At 40.8% G+C, this 19,473-nt stretch overlaps 1 protein-coding gene across 4 annotated transcripts in view; it reads right to left on the reverse strand.

Moving 5' to 3' along the window:
* The window catches only part of ACAD9 (acyl-CoA dehydrogenase family member 9), a 29,204-nt gene extending 11,812 nt beyond the window's left edge, over positions 1-17,392 (reverse strand). Inside the window, exons 1-8 of one of the 4 annotated variants that reach the window (XM_044451217.1) lie at positions 17,229-17,392; positions 6,364-6,457; positions 5,673-5,774; positions 5,214-5,320; positions 4,458-4,558; positions 3,513-3,591; positions 2,338-2,512; positions 608-681 (exon numbers count right to left, since the gene is read on the reverse strand). In XM_044451217.1, the coding sequence (XP_044307152.1) occupies positions 608-681; positions 2,338-2,512; positions 3,513-3,591; positions 4,458-4,558; positions 5,214-5,320; positions 5,673-5,774; positions 6,364-6,457; positions 17,229-17,354 (858 nt within the window). In that variant the 5' untranslated portion in view covers positions 17,355-17,392. Of the gene's footprint in view, positions 1-607; positions 682-2,337; positions 2,513-3,512; positions 3,592-4,457; positions 4,559-5,213; positions 5,376-5,672; positions 5,775-6,363; positions 6,458-15,585; positions 15,638-17,228 lie in introns of those variants that run through there. The other 3 variants (XM_044451218.1, XM_044451219.1, XM_044451220.1) reach the window with 3 other exon arrangements.
* Positions 17,393-19,473: the final 2,081 nt, after the last annotated feature.

The raw sequence follows: 19,473 nt of genomic DNA on the forward strand, positions 1-19,473 counted from the left end.
GTTATTTATACAATACCATTTCTGTACCTGTTGCTTTAAACCCCCTGGACAGGTAAGTTTTAGGGAGACACTTAAATAAGTAATACGGTCACACAAAAACATACTGAAACAGACGCTAAATGTAAAGGACAGCAAGGAAAATGGGTGGAATTGATTTAAAAATTAGTTTTGGTTGGCTGAAACTGTTAGAACTGGAGAAGTGATGATCACAAGAAAAGACGTATCAGGTTACATATGCTGAGTGATAAAAACAGGTTAAGCCACTGAAGGCAGAACCAAAAACACATTGATACTTTCCTATCTAACTGCCGTATGACCAGATGGAAAATACTGAGTTACGGAATTTTTTTTCTGTCTAAACATGCACAGGATTGTACCCTTATTCATTCTTTGAATGTTGTTAGTTAATTGGGGGGTTTTAATCAGCACAAATTGATGATTGGCAAACATGCCACTTTCCAATCAGATTTGCTTGCTTTTTCAGATTATTGCTCAACCTTCATTATTCCAGCTAGTCCCATTTTTCCTCTTCCCTCACAATGACAATCATCTTCTGTATCTCTCAGCTGAAGTGCAAGCTTTGAGGCGTTACATGTCTACATCTTACCTTAAAACCACCTCCAACTTCGCCAATAACATTCTCTACAGGAACTTTCGTATTTTCAAAATGCACTTCAGAAGCTGTAAAATAGAGAGCCTTACTCTAATTTTGCAGTCTTTTAGGAGTCACTCATGGAGCACACATTAGGTTCTAAGGACTGAAGTAACAGAAAAGAAAGCAGAGCGAGGCCAAGAAGAAAAGGGATACATCTACAATTCCTTCTGAGTCTCCTGATCAAACCTCTACTTTGCCTATCTTTTTATATCTGAAAAGAAAAATTTTCTTCTGTCTGGGGAATCAACATTAATATACATGGTGTTGCATGCAAAGGTGTGCAGATAACCCCCTTCTTTAGGTTTTCATGTAAGATTTCATTAATTTAGTGTGATCAAGCTGAGCAACGGCATGAAACCTAAGTCCCTGGGTATCATTGTCACAGAATGGGTTGTTAAAGCAAGTTTCCCTGCCTGCATCCCCGTTCAGCCTTAATAAGTATGCCAATAAACTGGAATTTTGATGAACAGCACTTTCAAGCATGTCAAAATGCATGGAAGGAGAGTAAGTTAAATTGAGCACAGGAAGGACCACTGGTTACCTCTAACTTCTAACGGTGAGGTTAACTAATCAGGAAGAGTGCTAAGGTGACAGCAAAATTTTCACAATAATTTTGCAATTGGACAAATTTTCAACTGGACTTCTTAGGTGGTGTAATGATTTAAAGTGTTCTTGAGTGTGTTCCTTTAAATGTTGGTAAGTTTTGGAAGGGCAAGTGGAATAAAGGAGGGGGGTGGGTGAGTGAGTGAGTGAGGTGATTGCTTAGTGATGGTGAGTGGATGGGCAGAGCTTGGAAGTGTGTCAGAAGACAGAAGGCTGTCAGTCAGTCCTGGTCTGTCAGAAGCATTAGTCAGCAAATCTGCAGAACCTGAAGAGGCAGCCTTCACTTTAGGATCCTCAACAGTGCTGTGAAGGCATTCGGGTTTCATAAGGAAAGGGAAGGAAGCAAAGTATTTAGAGGACATATCAGCAACCGCAGAGAATCAAAACCTAATACTGGAAAAGTATTATAACAGTGTGAGGGACAGAAGTTGACAGAAACCTGAATGCAGAAGGGAAACATTAAATTGAGATTAAAAAATCGGGACTGGTTAAAATTCATTCAGGAGAGAAAAGGGGATCTACACATGAGGAGTGTTTGTGCAGGGAAAGTGTGAGATACCGCAATCAGAAGTTACTATACATTATGTTATCTATTAAGAAAATAAGTTGCTGAACATCTTGAAATCAATATACCTCTTGAACAAATAAAGTTTTGTTTTGTTTGTTGTTAACTCAGAGCCACAGGCTGTTTGAATACCAGAGTCTCATCCTCAGGACCACATAAGTCTTGGACACAATACAGTGGGAGAGAATAATTGATAAGACTGGAATTAAATTTCTGCTGGCGGTGTTATCCCAGAGAAAGAGAGGGAAATAGCAAAGAAAGATAAAGACACACGTATCCAAACAAAATATAAGACTGAGCTCATGACAGGTGGGCTGCAAATATATATTCATTGGGGAGTGAGATTTATGAATTATTAATGAGATTAAAGAATTATTAATGCTGGTCAGATAATGTTTTCAATTATTCCAGGCATTTTAGAAAATTCAGCAGGTCAAAGAATCTGGACTTTCTCTTCAATCCAGGAAAACATTAATTCTAAATCTTCCTAATGACATACTTATGTAATTCTTACTATTAGATCCTCGAATTCCCAGTTTATCTTCTGGTTTTCCATGAGTGATTCCACCAAAAGTTTTTTCTACAATGAATGCAGTAATTTTGTCTTTTACTGCACCATCCTTGTCCACAATATTTGTTCTAGCAAACACGGTAAAGATATCTGCAATACCACCGTTTGATATCCATATCTGAAATTGAAAAAGGAAGAAGTACTTTTTGTTCTACTTGGAAGGAAAAGATACTTCATAAAATATATAAACGCTGAAGGATCCCTTTCCTTGCTACTTTTTTCTGCCAAATATTACTCTCTGCTTTCTCTATGGACCTGTTTTCAGTCAAGATTCAAGGCATAGCTGAAAAAAAGGGTTTCTACCCAGGCAGTGGTTTTCCCAGTTGCAATGTATGGCTGTGAAAGTTGGACCATAAGGAAGGCTGAACACCGAAGAATTGAGGCCTTTGAATTGTGGTGCTGGAGGAGACTCCTGTGAGTCCTTTGGACTGCAAGGCGATCAAATTGGTTAGTCCTAGAGGAGATCAACCTGGACTGCTCTTTAGAAGGGCAGATACTGAAGATGAAACTCAAATTCTTTGGCCACCTAATGAGAAGGAAGGACTCTCTGGAGAAGAGCCTAATGCTGGGAACAATAGAAGGCAAAAGAAGGAGGGGACGGCAGAGAATGGGGTGGCTAGATGGAGTCACTGAAGCAGTCAGTGTGAGCTTAAGTGGACTCTGGGGGATGGTGGAGGACAGGAAGGCCTGGAGAAATGTTGTCCATGGGGTCACGATGGGTCGGACACGACTTTGCGACTAACAACAACCCAGGCAGAGCTGATCATTTCCAAACTCTTAAAAGTACTGGAAATTCCAGTAAAGGAAAAAAGCACCTTCAGAAATACTGTCTTCTTTATAAAGTAAGCTCAGGGTTCAACATGTATTTGTTGTTTATTCAATGTATATGTGTCCCACTAGCCACAGGATCTCTGGGCAGGTTACAACACGTTAAAATACAACAACATAAGACAATACAAACATGATATGACTCAATCCATTTTTTTGAAACTGAGATCCCTTTCATTGATTATGGATCCTATTCTGTTAACTGGGCCTTTAAAAGCACAAGGCAAAAAGGCAATGAAGGTACTTTGCCAAACTGATATGCAGGGGGGAAATTATTAGTGGATAAATACCTTTGAACCATTCAATAGGAAACTTTTCCCATCCTCAGTCAAAGTGGCTCTTGTCTGGATGGATGCTGCATCACTTCCACTGAAACATAAACAAAACTAAGGAAATGGGAATACCCACTAGCTCCATGCACCTGGAAGATCTGAATCTCAAGGAATGAAATACTCCTGTAATTCTGAAAATTCCAAAACAACCAGCTAAACATGTTCTCCTTAGTAGCCTATGTGAATAACAGCAGTGAAAATAACTTGCTCAAAGTAATACTTTGCTTTTATAGATCTCTTTAGAGAATTCACAACTCTATACCTATTTTCTTACAACACTCTTTCAAGGTAGGCAGGTGCACAAGTTTTGCCTGGCCTTGCTGGCTAAGCAGAAAGATGTATTGCCAGTCTCCTCACCTGTAAAGCCCTGCTTAGGTGAAAAAGGCTGGGCATGTCGGCAAGCAGCGGCGAGGGAGAATGTGCATTGTTGAACACTTTCCTCCACATGCCTTTAGGCAGCAGCACACGACACTCAGTCTTTCCTAAGGGACAAGTGTGCAGAGTCAGGCACTGAGGCCTAAATGTGCATGGACCATTTTTGTGTAAAGGTGTCCAATGCTCCAACCCACCTGGTTTTTCCTGAAGGTAAGACAGAAGCATATGTTGGTGGGTGTCACTGCCTGAATGTGTGCTGGGTACTTTCAGAAAGCAGCATCTAACACTGCCCCTCACTAATTAATGGAGGGAGGCCACATTTGTCACAGGTCAGGACCACCTTCATCACGGTGAGCCTACTGCCGAAGACAAGTCAAAACCCACAGTGGGTTGCGTCATGTCACTTAATGAGTTCACGAAAGGAGAAGATTCTAACTGGAGCATGTGTGTTTTCTTAAGTCAGTCTCTGACAGCACTTCATCACACCAGTTCTTAAACTTATTCTCGGCTTTAAATGACAAACTCTACCTTCCTGCTTCAGTGAGGCAAAATGCTGCAATGTGCTCCCCAGAAGCCAGTTTAGGTAAATACTTTTTCTTTTGTTCCTCATTGCCTGCTATAAGGATACCCTGCCAAAAAAGAAGCACAAAGTCATCACTTTGACTTGATATAGTGAATCAAAGCTCTTTCTCAAGAGTTACTATTCAGATTTCTAATCAGAACACAGACACAAACATTTTAGAACTAACACGTATCACTATAAGCTACAATACCCAAGCATTCAGGGACACATGAGGTTAGGTAATCCTTCAGCCTTTTTGTACCTCAAAGTAGTATTCCTGGTGTCCCAAGAACATTCCACAGCTTCTTCACCTAGCACATAACTGTATACCTCAAGTTGTTTCGCAAAGATATACAATGTGACTGGCACACATTTCTTTTTTATCACCATGTAATCAGGCTTACTAAAGGCAATCAAATTATTTCAATAAAGCCTTAACATGAATCTTTCAACAGTTTCTTAAGTTGAACTGAATTAAGTTTACACTGCTTGCAATCTAATGCCAGTGATTTCCAGCTCCAGTATTCTACGTGGTTCTTGTTCTTTATCATTTAATTTTCACTAAAATGTTAAGGTACCTTATTCATCAATTCTTCATAGTTTTCTCTTATCACAGCAGGAAATCACACTTGTAAGTGCCTGGGAAAATGCATGCCTTACTTTGAAATATTAAAGCTGCACAGCATTAGCATGAACAACAGGTAGAGAAATGAGAAAATTACCTTTAGCCCTATAGCTTGGTGAGCGGCCAAAGTTACTGCAATAGCTCCATCCTGAGAAATGATTTCTCCCAAGCGTGCATACATTGTATTTGAAAGACCAAGACCACCTGCAAAAATCTGCTTAAATTTATCAAATAATATTTTGTTGTCTGAACATTTTTCCTATAAAAACATACAAGAACACCTTATGAACCCAAACAGTTTTCATAATTCTCTGAAATTATGAGATTCTATTGGTTTCAGGTATTACAAAAGCAGGGAGAATTACTTGAGGCCAGGGGTCACTAAAAGAACACAGAGTAACAAGTTATTCACCTAGATTTCAGCAAGAGATTTTTTTGGAAGAACTTAACCTTAAAGTGGGCAGGCACATGGGAAAGACAAGTGATACAATTCAAGACACCACTCATATCAGAAGCGTGAAGAATCAGGCTCTATTTTCCATACAGCTTCACTCACCATACTCCTCTGGAATCTGCATGCCAAAGAGCCCTAGCTTCTTCAATCCATTAAGAGTCTCTTGGGGAATTTTAGCATCTTGGTCAATTTTCCTAGAATCCACTGAAAGGTAATAAAACAAATCCCAGCACGGTTCTGATGGTTTAATTATCATCAATGTATTTAAAGGGTTAGATCTATAGTAATCAGGTCAACACTGTGCAAGGAAAGAAGCCAACAAACAAAGTGGGGATTCAAGCCACCAAGCCTAACATTTTTTTTCATAATAGCACTTGCCTTCCCATAGGTTACCAGATGTTTTGGTCTCCAATGTTATGTAAGTGCACGCCACGTATTCCAACAGCACATTTGAAATATTTGACATGCATCTGCCAGACACGACAATCTGAGGAAGGAGCTTTAAATTATTTCATTCACCAATTGCATCAAGTAAAATTCTAATTTGGAAATTTCACTTGAATCTTGGGCAAACATGAAATAATGAGCATAACATGGACAAAAAAATATTTAAAAATAAGATGCACAGTGGTTGTTGAAACACTGCCATAAAATTTCTTAGGATTCATGCTGCTTGCTTCTTCTTGCTAACTAAAATCATACATTAAAAGAATACTGAGGCAAGCTACAAACTTTTCTTTTTTCATCCTATAGAAAATTATTTTATGAAAAAGTGGTGAGGGGAGGAATATACCTTCTTCACTGAAGAATTTTTCTACTGGTCCAACATACTGGTTAATTTCTTCCAATTCTTCGTTGCTAATTTCAGGAAAAGGAAAAACCTCCTCCTGGAATGACAGATTTTTGGCAAGTTTTTAAAAACATATTTATTAATATATAAAAATGCTCAGATCCTGAATTTTATACTTGGCATTGGTATTTCTCCTACATATCTAATAAGGCAATTGTCACTTATAGCCCAACATCCCAGAGACACTCTTGAATTTTCTCTTAACTGTTCTTCTTCCAAGCTGAACTCACAGACAAAAGCAATTTAGAGAGCAATACTTCAGATTACTAGATCTGAGACTGAAGCCAGAAAGAACCAGGCCAGTTTGCTGCTCCAAAGTTAGGAAATCAAACTTGGAGAGAGGTAAAAATGACAGGAAGGAAACTGGAGGCATCCTGATAGCACAACAGCCTTCTTCCCTCCCATTTGAAGTGCTTTTGGTAACTAAGCTGCAGAGTGGAAGGTGCAGGGAGACCAAGATTGCTACGAACAATCCTCCTGCTCTGCACTCAAAAGCAGGGTGGATCAAAAAAATCAATGATTAAAAAAATGAATTATTTTGATTTAAATTGGATTTTTTTTTAAAATGCTTTTTGAGGAAAAATCTAAGGAGAGTTTCCTATTTAAGATACAGTATAGTCCAAAGGTTATTCATCATGAAATAAGGATAAGTTTTTAATTATGTAGCATGAAGCTGTATATTCATGTAATATTTACATTTTTGGTAAACAAATTCCATTAATCCATTCATAATATCATGCTCTTTCTTCCAGATATTTCTGTAAGATTATTGGGTAATTTTCTATTTAGAAGATATTATCACAGATCTTTGGTTTACAGTTCTCAAAACTGTGAATTGGTGTATTCAGAGATCACATGCCTCTTCTTCACCCCCCAAAATGTTATTTAACATACAGAGCTGAGGAAAAGACCTTAATCCCATTGTTCTTTTGCAAATCTATGTACACAGAATCAACCCCCTACCTTCTAAGTGCTAAGTTTAAAAAAACCTCAATGAATAGAAGATTGTTGGGAGTGGAATAGATCTGCACAAGAAGCTAAGTATGAGGAGGGAGGGGCAAGCAGTAAAAATAAAAGTGAAAACTTTTTAGCAGAATACTCCAGAAGTCGTTGGATTTTTTTGTGCATAGCCTGAGGTTAACCATATTCTGCTTTCCCTGGTGCAGAAAACCTATAATGGCAGTAGACGGTAAAAGAGACTCAATTTGGGGATATTTTAATGAAGTTTCTCAACTTATGGGTATGGTAGGCATACATGCAAATTATGTAAAAAACCATGATTTAAATCTAGTCTTACTGACTACTGATTTAAATAATGATTTAAATCTATCTGATCTATCTATATATCTAGCTATCTGATTTAAATCAAATCCACCTTGCTCATAAGCTTGTGATTTTGGAAATTAATGAGCACTGAGGCAGCAATCCTGTGGATTTGCCTCAACAGCAGTCTAAAAAGAACATCTAAGAGTGGATGTGTTATCCCCATCCCAAACATTCTCTTTTAAATTGCTCTGGTATTTTTAAAAATTTGGGGAGTTTAAACACTTTCAGAGTTGTGCAGGAACAGCTTCTGAGGCAGGAAAGAATAGCTCCTCCCCCCACATATTGGCACAATCCTGCCATTTTCCATTCACCTGTTTCCTGTAGCACATGTATATAATTATTATCAATACTGGTTGTATGCCAAGCATCAAAAGAAAGGACATGGGGCCTGTTCGGTACGCTTGCATTCAAGGTGAGTGACCTAATGACCTGGGCTAGCCAGCGTGGAGAAGATAAAGAATGCATGATGAGCAATGAATGGAATTCTTGCAGAGTAAAGCCTATGCATAACCTGCGATGTCCCTTGAAGAGATTAGGCAAACCAATCCTGCAAGGATGACTACCATTAACCTGAATGAGCACAACAAGTTGCCATGAGGTGAGGGAAGGAAACACCAGATGCCTGAAAATGACCTGGTCAGTAGCAGCCAGCAGAGATAAGCAAGGAACATGTCTGTTTATCCATAGAAAACAGAGACAGTCAGGTAGCAGACAACAATAAGGAAATAGCTAAGAGTATCAAGAGCAATCAGGCACCTATCCAGCAATTACCATGAGTCTGAGGGAACAGTGGGACCCCCAACATCTCCCATTTGGAAGTAAGAGAGATGCAGAGATTATCTTAGAGGTAAAGTAGAATTTGAAGCAAACTGTTGCTGTTACTCTTGCAAGGAAGCCAAGGTGACTTACATCATCGTCCTCTCAATTTTATCCTCACAACAACAATAATGTGAGGTAGGTTAGGCTGAGTGACTGGTCCAAAGTTAGTTCATGGCTGAGTGGGGACAAGAACCCAGACCTCGAGTCCCAGTCCAGCACTCTTAATCACTGCACCATACTGGCTCACTATGAAAATTTATCAATGCTAATAATATATGGCCTAGATCCAGAGGAGCAGAAACATCACTTGCTCAGTGGACACAGCCAACCCTCTCCTTCCCACGTTTGTCTCCCGTATCTTCCAAACAGCCATTCTTGATAGTTGATAGGCCCTCAGAAACAGCATGGGATGCAGTGAATGAGGATGTAGCGATGGCCACTGGCTTGGATGGTGGAGGTGAATCTTCTAAGGTTAGAGGCAGCATGCCAGAAGGTGAGGAAAAAGAATGGGAGGGTGCTGCTGCATTCAGCCAGGATGTTGGACTTGATTGGGCTCCATCTGATCTAACAAATCTTTTCTTAAGAAATCAAGGCTGCTGTGACTTGTGCAATCAGAGGACAATTTGTAATGATTTAGACCAGTGGTTTTCAACTGCCTGTCTGCGGACCGGCATCGGTCCGTGGGAAATTTCCTGCTGGTCTGTGAGGGGGCCACATCCTGATCAGCATGGTAGCTGTATTCTACCACCATTCCCTCAGTTGGCATCGCATTTACACGGGGGTGCACCGGTGCTGCTGGGGGGCCAGAGAAGGGAGAGACAACTCGGTGGGGAATTTTGGTATTTTGTTCTTTTGTTGGCATATTTTGTTGCTTCGTTTCTGGTTGTTTTGGAGAATTTTCATTTTTTGGTATTGCCTTGGAAACTAATACCCGGAATACTGTATTATGTGTATGGTGCTTTTTGTTTCTGCCTCAGCAGTCCCCGAGGTTGCTTTCCTGTTTTCACCAGTCCCCAGCTCTGGAAAGGTTGAAAACCACTGATTTAGATAACCGATTTCTAAGGCATTTGAGTTCATCCAATAAAAACAAAAAACCCAGTCTGTGAGCAGTGCCTTAAGTGCTGGATTGCACAGGAACAGCCTTACGCTTGCTAACTCCAAAGGGTAATTAGAAATTTGAAGTCAGTTTTTAAACTTTCAATATGGCAAGAATCCAAACAAGTTAATAAAGCCACTTTACCAAAAGTCTATCCAAAAGGGGAGGTAGTTTCCAAGCCAGTACAATAATAAAGCTAGTGATTCTTTTGAACAATAACAATAAATGGAGTCAAGCACATGTAAAAAGAGGGAACAGACTCAGTTAATCTCAGACGTTGGGACAGCTTCTGAGATTGGGGTGGTTTACGCAATGCTTTTGGAAAATTGTACTGTCTTTCTCTGAATGCATAGCAATGAAGGAAATATGTTGTCCTATGTTCAGAAGATACTATAGCCCGTGGGGGCTAGAAAAAAAAATCCAAATTACAGGTCAAGGTACGTGCACAGGAAAGCACCCATATATTTATCTTAAATATCAATTTATGACATCCCAGAACATATAGCTCTCTTTCTGTTACTCTCTTTACAGAGTAAATGAAGCAAATAAATACATCAATTAAGATAAAAGCAAATAAATTAAAAGCAGAGAACAAACAAATAAAAAGCACACAGCTATCATGATATTAAGAACCACACATAGTTTAAAGGCCTAGGGAAATAAAAAGGTCCTTGCCTGGTACCCACATAATACATTAAGTTGATACCAGGCAGGCCTACTGAAGATGACCTTTCAGGGCAGCCCCCAGTACCTTACTTGAGGAGGATATTTGAGGAAGGGCCTCCAGTGATAAGATACAGGGAGAGTGTAAGGAAGAGGCAAACACTTCAGATACTGAAGTCCAAAATCATGAAGGGCTCCAAAGAGCAAAAACAGCTTGCTGTGCGGGCGGGGAGGCGGTGGCTTGCTCGCTCAGAGATGGTCTCCGAGCGCGCCAGCAAGCCGCCACCTGCCTCCTGTACGCGTGCCCTTGCTGCCTCGCAGCGCGGGCAAGGAGGCGGTGGCTTGCTCGCTCAGAGATGGTTTTCAACTCGCTGTGAGATTGCACAAGTGAGCCACCGCTGCGCGTGCCCGATGCTACCTCGTGCGTGGCCGAAGACACCTCACCAGCCCGTGCCCCCAGGCAACCCCACCTCACCGGCCCACGATGGTCATTGCAGCGTTTCAACTGGCCCCCTATTGAAAACATTTGAGGACCGCTGATCTAACACCATGTAATTTTGGCCTGCTTGCATTGGCTGTCTATATGCTTCCAAGAACAATTCAAGGTGCTGGTTTTAACCTATACAGGCCTACATGGCTTGGTACCTTGATACCTGATGGAACACCCCTCTTTTCAACTCACACCCTATGAGCTACATCTGGAGCCTTCCTCTGCATGACAGCTCCAGGTGATTCTCAGAAAGAGAAAACAAGGAGCATGTTTTGTGAAACAGTCTCCTGGCTGAGGCCTGCCTGGTGCCAACATTGTCATCTTTTCAGTGTCCAGTTAAAACTGCTCTCTATTCCCTGGCATTTAATGGATATGATAGGTTATATCTGCTGTTTTAATTAGGTCTAGTTTTTAATAAAATGATTTTGATGTTAAATTGCTTTATAGTTTTCTACATTGGAATCTTTAGCCATTTGAAATTTGCATACTGGCATTTCATGCTTTGTTTTACTGTATTTGTATTTCCATTGTATCTTTTTTATTTAATTAATTGTGAACTGCCCAGCTTCAGCTATTGAGTGCTACAGAAATGAAATTAATAAATACATACATAAAATATGCATGTCTGGTCACATGCAAGCCTGGGCCTTTAGGAGGAATAAAAGCCCATCAATAATAGTGATCAGTTTTGCACGACATGAGGGTGGTTCAGAAGCCATGGTGCTACCAGGTTTACCTAATGACCTTCACTGAAAGCAGCTTGTCATGATGTTAGAACCCAGCAAGGGTGAATGCCTAGGGTGGCTAAGACATCACCTAGAACCCATGGGCTGTTCTAAGCATTGGACCAGCCTGGCTGCACCTAGCAAAGGTAATTAGATAAATAGAGCAGAGGGTGGTTAGCAAGCCACTGTGGCTTATTAATCACCCTCATGGCATGCAAACTGGCCCAGATTCTTGGACTTGTCCAGACTGAGTTTCACTTCATTGGTTCTTATCCCATCTGTCACTGGAGACAGGTACCGATTTATGAGGAGCATTCAATGAATTCTTGGTATCAGTATGAAGAAAAAGGAATAATAAATTGAAATAATTTTTATTTTTCGATGTAATCCCCCGTAACTTCAATACACTTACTACATCTAGAAATTAACTTTTCAATTCCCTGTAAAAAAAACTACCCTTCCTCCTTGTCTAAAAAATGCGCGTTAATTGCCACCTTGAGCTCTTCATCGTCAGAAAATCGCTTTCCACGAAGATCTTTGTTTAAATTCGGGAATAGGTAGTAGTCACCAGGGGCCAGGTCTGGGCTATAGGGTGGGTGGTTTATTTCTTTGAAACCACAGTCTTGCACAGCAGCCTTTGAAACACATGCCATGTGAATGGGTGTGTTTTCGTGAAGAAGCAACACACCTGAGGTCTTTTTTCTTTAATCGCTTCTCTTAAATGACGCAGAGTGGTTGCGTAAGATGCTTCGTTTATAGTTTCACCTTTTTTCGTGCACTCAATCAATAAAATTCCCTTTGAGTCCCAAAACACTGTGGCCATGATTTTCTGACCGATGGAGTGACTTTGAATTTCTTCGGAGGGTCAGCACCTTTTTTATGCCATTGCATGGACTCCTGCTTACTTTCAGGGTCATAGTGATGAACCCAAGTTTCATCTCCAGCAACAATCCAGTCGAAAATACTCGATGGATCTTCACCACAGAGCTCTAAAAACTCCTTACAGCACTCGACCTGCACTTGTTTCTGAGGCGCCATGAACATTCACGGCACCCATCTTGCATGGACCTTTGAAAGGTTAAGATGGTCATGAAAATAGTAAATATGGTACCAACAGATAGGTTTGTCATCTCTGCTAACATTTTGATTTTTATTCGGGCATCTTCCAATACAAGTTTCTCAATTTTTTTCCATTTTCTTTCGTAGTGGCAGTAACCGGCCTGCCCAAGCGAGGGTCGTCCTCAATGCTTTCTCTGCCCCTTTTAAATTCACTTGACCACTTTTGAACAGTAGATATTGAAGGTACAGAGTCCTGGTAAACGGCCACCATTTCTTTGTGAATGATTTTTTTTTTACTTTTTCCTTGTTTTGTAAGGAACTTAATCATAGCGCGGTGCTCGATTTTCTTCAACATTGTCACGTCAGTCACTATGTTCGTCTTTCACTGAAGATTACTAGGGAACTAATGATCACACTTACTTGAAATTTTGCCTGTATACCCTCAGATAGTGTCATTAGCTAATGAAATAATTAAATTACCCACATCAATAGCAAATCAACCCGATACCGAGAATACACTGAATGCCCCTCATAGCACTTGCACTGCCTAATCTGGGTTTGATGAAATAGAAGAACTAAGTTGGATTCAACTGTATACTGATGAACTCATTTGGCAGTTCCATGCACATGTTAAATAGGACAGGGCACAAGACAGAACTCTGTGGAATCCTGAAGCACAAATGTCACAGTTTGAGCAGATATTTCCTGGCACTACTGTCTGGAAATGTCCACCAAAGTATAAGCCAAAAAGGGAGGCCTCTCCATAAGGATACTGTGGTCAATTACATCAAAAGTCATTAAGTCCAGGAGAATGAAAGGGCCTTTACTTCATCCCGAACAAAGTTCATCCCACAAAGCAACAAGGGCAATTTCAGTGTTCAACCCAGGCCTAGATAAGTAATGGATGCAGAAAATTACCTTCAGCCAAGTGTACTTTGAGTCAGTTGGCAACCATTCACTCAAGTATTTTGGCCAGGTAACTTTTGTTAGCTAACAGTCTGTATCTAGACAAATCTTCTGGGTCCAAAATAGTCCTCACACCCCTGGAGGAGCTACCATACTATTGCCCCTTCTCTTAATGAGGAATTACCTACTGAACCCAACTGGTCACCTATCCCACACTACATGTAATAAACAAGAAGCAAGTATTTTAATTTTAGCTAGACTTAGTTGAGGAACGTATTAAAACTCCCAGGTCCTACAAACTGAAAGTCATCGAAAAATGCAAGTTCAAACTCTGCACTAGATAATTTCACAGACTAATTTGCATTAAGTGTTATATGTCCAATTGCCTTTCAACAAAAGATACTCAATAGCTTTAATAAAGAATTAAACAAAGAAAGATACTGGGAGTCTTACAGAAAGGATCATCATGGCTTCACCATTTTCAGAAACTGCACATCTCTTGTTTTTCTTTAAGTCTTATTATGTAATTTGTAAACATCATTTGGGGATAGTAATGACTGGGGCTGCAATTGCCAAATACCTTGTCTGAAACATTTTATTCATAATTATAAAATTATAAACTAAAACCATGCAATATTTTAGGAAAAATAGCCTTGAGGATAAAAAACACTCTACTTTTCTTCTCATTTTTCTGTCTTTTTCTTTTTCCTTTGACACCAGTTTAACTAAACCATGCCTTCCCAAGTTATCCCTACTTCAACTGGCTCCTCTCTTACGTACTGTCTGGAAATAATACTTTTGGCCAGTATCTCAGAAATAATTTAGGACTTACTGGCAGGCTATCACTAAAATAATGTGCTCAGCTCAACTCTAGGAAAGATGCTATAGCTAATCTATTAAAAGTCAGGGAATTCACCACTATGGAAAAAACAAGAAGTTATATTGAGCTGGAATTCACATATAAACCTTTTTGATGAAAATGGCACTTTTTCATGAAAACATTATGAACTGAACCAAGGTATGATTATCAGGATTCTGTATTCACTGTAAGTCACTATAAGGAGCCTTGCTAAAAAATGAGATTTAAATCTACTATAACTAAATACATGTGGTGGACAATTCTGAGAAAAAAGTTCGCTTATTCTAACTACAAGACAACTGGAAACTATGAATACTCTTACACATTTGTATAATTGTCAGACTACACTTACTACAAAGTAAGTTCACCTAAACCAGTGGTGAACAGATTGAAAGCTTCAGCTTCTCTGCACTGCCAGAACCAACTGGTAGCCAGATGTATGCCCTATGGCAAAACTAATGTTAACACTGCAGCTGTAACAGCTACAAGCCTACACCTGGTTCACCACCACGAGTTGATTCTGCTGTGTGTCTTGTTTCCTTCCATGACCATGGTCAATAGCACATTGCAACTGGCATGCATGAAGAACAAATGAAGGAAAGCATTTATGACACATTTACAAGCCTCTCTTCCTTGTCTTAGCCAAAATAAGTGAAGCACTTCTATACTAGAAGATGCCAGAAATGTGCAGGATATACATGAAAATGCTGCTGCTTTCTAGTCAACATATGAGGTAAGAGGGTTGTAGGTACATAAATTTTACCAGAGACAAGTGCATTTTAGGACGATCCACATGCTGGTAGTAATGGGGTAGGACAGCTTAACATACATGTTAAAATATCTTAATTTACAAAACAAAGATAGCTGCACCAGTATCTGTAGTTTCCAAGGATAGTCAGGAGTTCTAAGCAGTATTTGGAAGTTCTGAATAAATCAATTACACTTGATGAAGAGAAGATCATTAAAATGCTGCATGAATTATCAAAATTAGTACAGCAGTCTTTTTTGCAGTTTATCTTGGTATTTATAATTTTTAATCCCCTTAGATAATTTTGTATCTTAATGTCCTCTTAATTTTATGTTGTCTGTCTAAACTATTCAGAATAAAAGAGACTATTCATCTAAACAAAGTGATAACTTAATATTACCTAAAACAAATAAACAAAAATATTTTGAAAATATTCCAAAAAAAACAAGATAAGGAATACAAGCATATACATACCCAATTTGCAGTTACTATAAGACTAGGTTGAGTAAACATGTTTAGGAATGCACTGTGAAATATTAAAGATAGCAAAAAGTAGTCAAGAAGTGCAGAGCAGATTTCTAGCTAGCCATCTTGTAATTTGATCAATTATGTTGTTTCTCAAAATGAAAAAAGCACACCAAGATGCAAAATAAAAGCACTTCTATTTCTTTCCCAGCTACTGAAGAGCTAAATAGGGCAAAGGTTATACCTCATTGGAGATAGCTGTGGTTTTTACACTCTTAAAAACAGACACAACCTTCAATCCTAGGCATATTGGCCGAGAAGCGAATTCTAGTGACTTCAGTGTAATTTAATCCCTTGCACTCTCACTGTGGGCTTTACTTTTTACTTAATCCTGTTTGAAACTTCCAAGGCAGGTTGTGATTTATATCCAAAAAGGAAAGTGAAGAGCAGTAAAGCCATTCATCTGTCCCCTCCATCCCACCTATCTCCAGCTCCAAATTAAGAGTGTCATTCTAAAGAACATTTGAAAGACTAGATTCTACAGGAAATACTACTGCCATCCTGGGCATGTTTAGACAGAAAACGTCTTACAACTTCTAGTATTTCCCAGCCGGACCCTATCAAGTTGTAGGCCTTCATGCATAGGAATGCAACCTAATTATACTTGGTGATCACAATTTTAAGATACCCATTTTCTTTCACACACTTCCATTTCCCTGACTTGGAATATCAGTAAGTCTACACTTCATGTGGCAAATGCACTGATGTTTCCTGCAATAAAAGCTCATGACATACTTATCTCAGGAAAGCACAACTTCCTAACATGTTAACTCCTGACAATACCGCCAGGTTCATGCTTAATGATGAAAAGGAATAAAGTTGGCTTTACTACAGGAACTCTACTTGGGGCTTCTGCAATCACTACATTAACTATATGAAGTGAACAACCTGAGGTTCAACTCTTCTTCTTCAGAAAATAGTATTATGTCCCATGAGGATTTTGCAGTAGTAAGTAGCAAAATATTTCCTCTCCACAACATCAAGGAAGGTTGTGTGGACTGGAAACTAGAGGTCACAAAGACAAAAATACTATTTTCTGTATAGTGTGACATTTGCCAAAAATATTAACTGCAACAGAGTTGCAACAGAGTATGTTGTACAGTCCCAACCCAACAAGCACTTTCCATTCTAATAGTTTCCTTAATTCTGCCTGCACACGTGAATATTATCAACATCCATCTTTCAGCCCTGCTTATGAAGAATAATATACTAAAATTAGTTTGCTTATAACAACTTTCTCCAACCTAGTGCCCTCCCAGTTATTTGGACTGGGATTCAAGCACTACAACTGCTATCAATTGGTCATGCTGGCTGATGGGAGACAAAGTTCAAAGTATCTGGAGGAAACTGGGCTGGTCTACGCTGTCTTTCTCAAGCAGGGACAGAATGGTTGTGCTTCCTGAACTAAACCTGGGAAAGAGCAGCAGCGGGTACGGCAGTCTTAGGAGCCAAGGAAGGCGAGAAAGCCAGTCAGGCGCCAACTGGGTTTAGGGGCGGGGCGGGGCGCTTTCTTGCTTCCTCTGAAGGGCGCTCGAGGCTCTCCACCATCACTTGTCGCCACCGGCGTTGCCGGAAAGACTGTCAAGGCTCACCGTTCGAAACGTCCCCAAGAAGAGCTCCTTGGCAAAGGCAGGCCGAGGGCGGCCGGTGCGAAGCTGCCGGGCCCCAGCGGGGAGAGCGGCTCGCAGCACGCGGAAGAGACACCCCAACCCGCTCATGCCTGCCCCTCGCTTGTCTTGCCCCGGTTAGGGAGGCGGTGGGCGCACATCGGTGACGTAACTGCAGGTCGCCAACGGCGCAGCTCGACATGTTCCATCCATAGACTCATAAAATAGACTCACACGCTAGACTTAGCTTCCGGGTTGACTCCGTACTCTATGGTCCCGGGGGTGGAAATGAAAGTGCCTTACAGAGAAACCAGTAAAGATTTTAGCAAATCCCCCTCCCTCTGCCAAAGCTGAGAACTCCTACTCTAACTCACACTTTTCTCTTCCTATGAAAGCTAAGCAGTGAAATGCGCGGTATGTTTATATGTAAGTCACTGCAGAACAAAGTTTCTGCATTGTATTTCAGAATGGAGTTCGGCTGAGGGAAGATAATTTACTTTTGCTCCTGCTGCTTGCAGTCCAAGGGTTGTTTTCGACCAGCTCCACCTCTTATCCCCAACGCTAGCTGACCACATTGCAGAACTGTCAGTCACTGTTAGCCGTCTAACTGCAAACTCGGGATAATGGACGAACAATATTAGCTTCGAAGAGGCGTGTTAAAAATTAATCAATAACTCATACTTTCCAAAAAAAGAAGACCTGCATTAAAAGCAGTGTTCCCACCTATTGGTTTCGGTCAGATATGCTAAAATCTTAGATTTGTCCACTCTGTTCAATGAGCAGTTCTCACCTCAGTCAGAAAAAGGGGGAGGGGAGTAATTAGCAAAAAAAAACTACCAAAGGTACAAAGCCATTGGAAGAACAGAACCAGGAGTTCGCCGACGCCGGTACCGTGCTTCCTACAAAAGGGCTTGTGCCGGTAGCATTTGCCGAACTGAAGAGCGGGTTAGGGCGCCATCCTGGGCTGCTGCAGAAGAAAAAAGTCTGCAACTCTTCGGGGCACGCTTGCTTACTGGCTTGCTGGGGCATGTTGGACCTTCTTTCGTCTAAAGATGCATAGGCTTGTACCCTTCAGGAGTCACAGGGGAGCGGAACAAGCGGTGGGCTAAACTGCCCAGCACTGAAAAGAGCAGCAGCGAGTTGGAGAGCGGCTTTTAACGCATAAGTGTTAAGAAAGTGCCCCACCCCGTGCCTGGCCGCAGACAACAGCCAACGTGACGACATTGTGTAAAAGCAGGACGGGAACGTGCAGGGAAGGCCGGCTTCTTTGCTCATTTCCCCTGTGCCATTTCCCAAATGATGCCCTCGACGAAGCAGTGCCTTCAAATCCTCGGGTGCGTCCCAAGGGCTGGTTCCGAGCGCCTCCAGTCACGCAGGGATATCACTCGGGGATGCCTCGGGGCGGTCCCCTTGCTTCATGGAGGTTTGCCGCTCTCCCACGATTTCTTTTGTCTTCTGTTCCCACCAGACAAAATCTAGGTACCCTTTGCGATGTTCGGGGGTGCGGGGAGAAAAGGCAGAGATGGCTGCAAGTTGAATCCATAAGTGGCTGCACAGTAATAGCCCTTTCAGGAAGCAGTCTTTGTGCAGCTATTCCATCTTTACCTTCTTAGTATTATTACATCGCCTTTATGCCCTGCCCTTTTTCCTCCTGCGAGGAACTCAAGGCAGCTTACATAGTTTCTACTACTTTCTTTCCTCACTGGAAGAACCTTATGAGGAAAGTTGGGCTGAAAGTCTGTGACTGGCCCAAAGTTATTCTGTGGGCTTCATGGCTGAGTAGGCTGTAGAAACTGGTGCTCCCACACTGCAGGCAATGCTCTGTCCACCACACCAGCTGTTTAGCAGATTCTTTGCAGTAAGGAAAAAAGATGGAAACAGTGGTGGGAAAATACAGGTCCAAACAGAAGATAAGACATTTGCTGGACTGCACTGTGAATGAATGAGGCAGGGTGACTGCCCAATAAAAGAAACTATTGGAAACTTTGTTGATGCAAAACAGTGAGAAAGAGAACTTTGAGAACAGTGCAACTTCTAGTCAGTAACTGGGATCTTTAAAAAAAAAGTCATTGTCACATGCTGTCAATTTGTCTCTGACTTAAGGCAACCTTATGAATGTACACCCTCCAAAATATCTTATCCGTGACATACCTGCTCAGTTCTTGCAAATTCAAGGCTGTGGCCTTCTTTATGGAGTTATTCCATCTTCTGTTTAGCCTTTTCATTTTGT

The sequence above is a fragment of the Varanus komodoensis genome, unplaced genomic scaffold (assembly GCF_004798865.1).
Source record: "Varanus komodoensis strain SLA01 unplaced genomic scaffold, ASM479886v1 scaffold6_2, whole genome shotgun sequence".
NCBI classification, from domain to species: domain Eukaryota; kingdom Metazoa; phylum Chordata; class Lepidosauria; order Squamata; family Varanidae; genus Varanus; species Varanus komodoensis.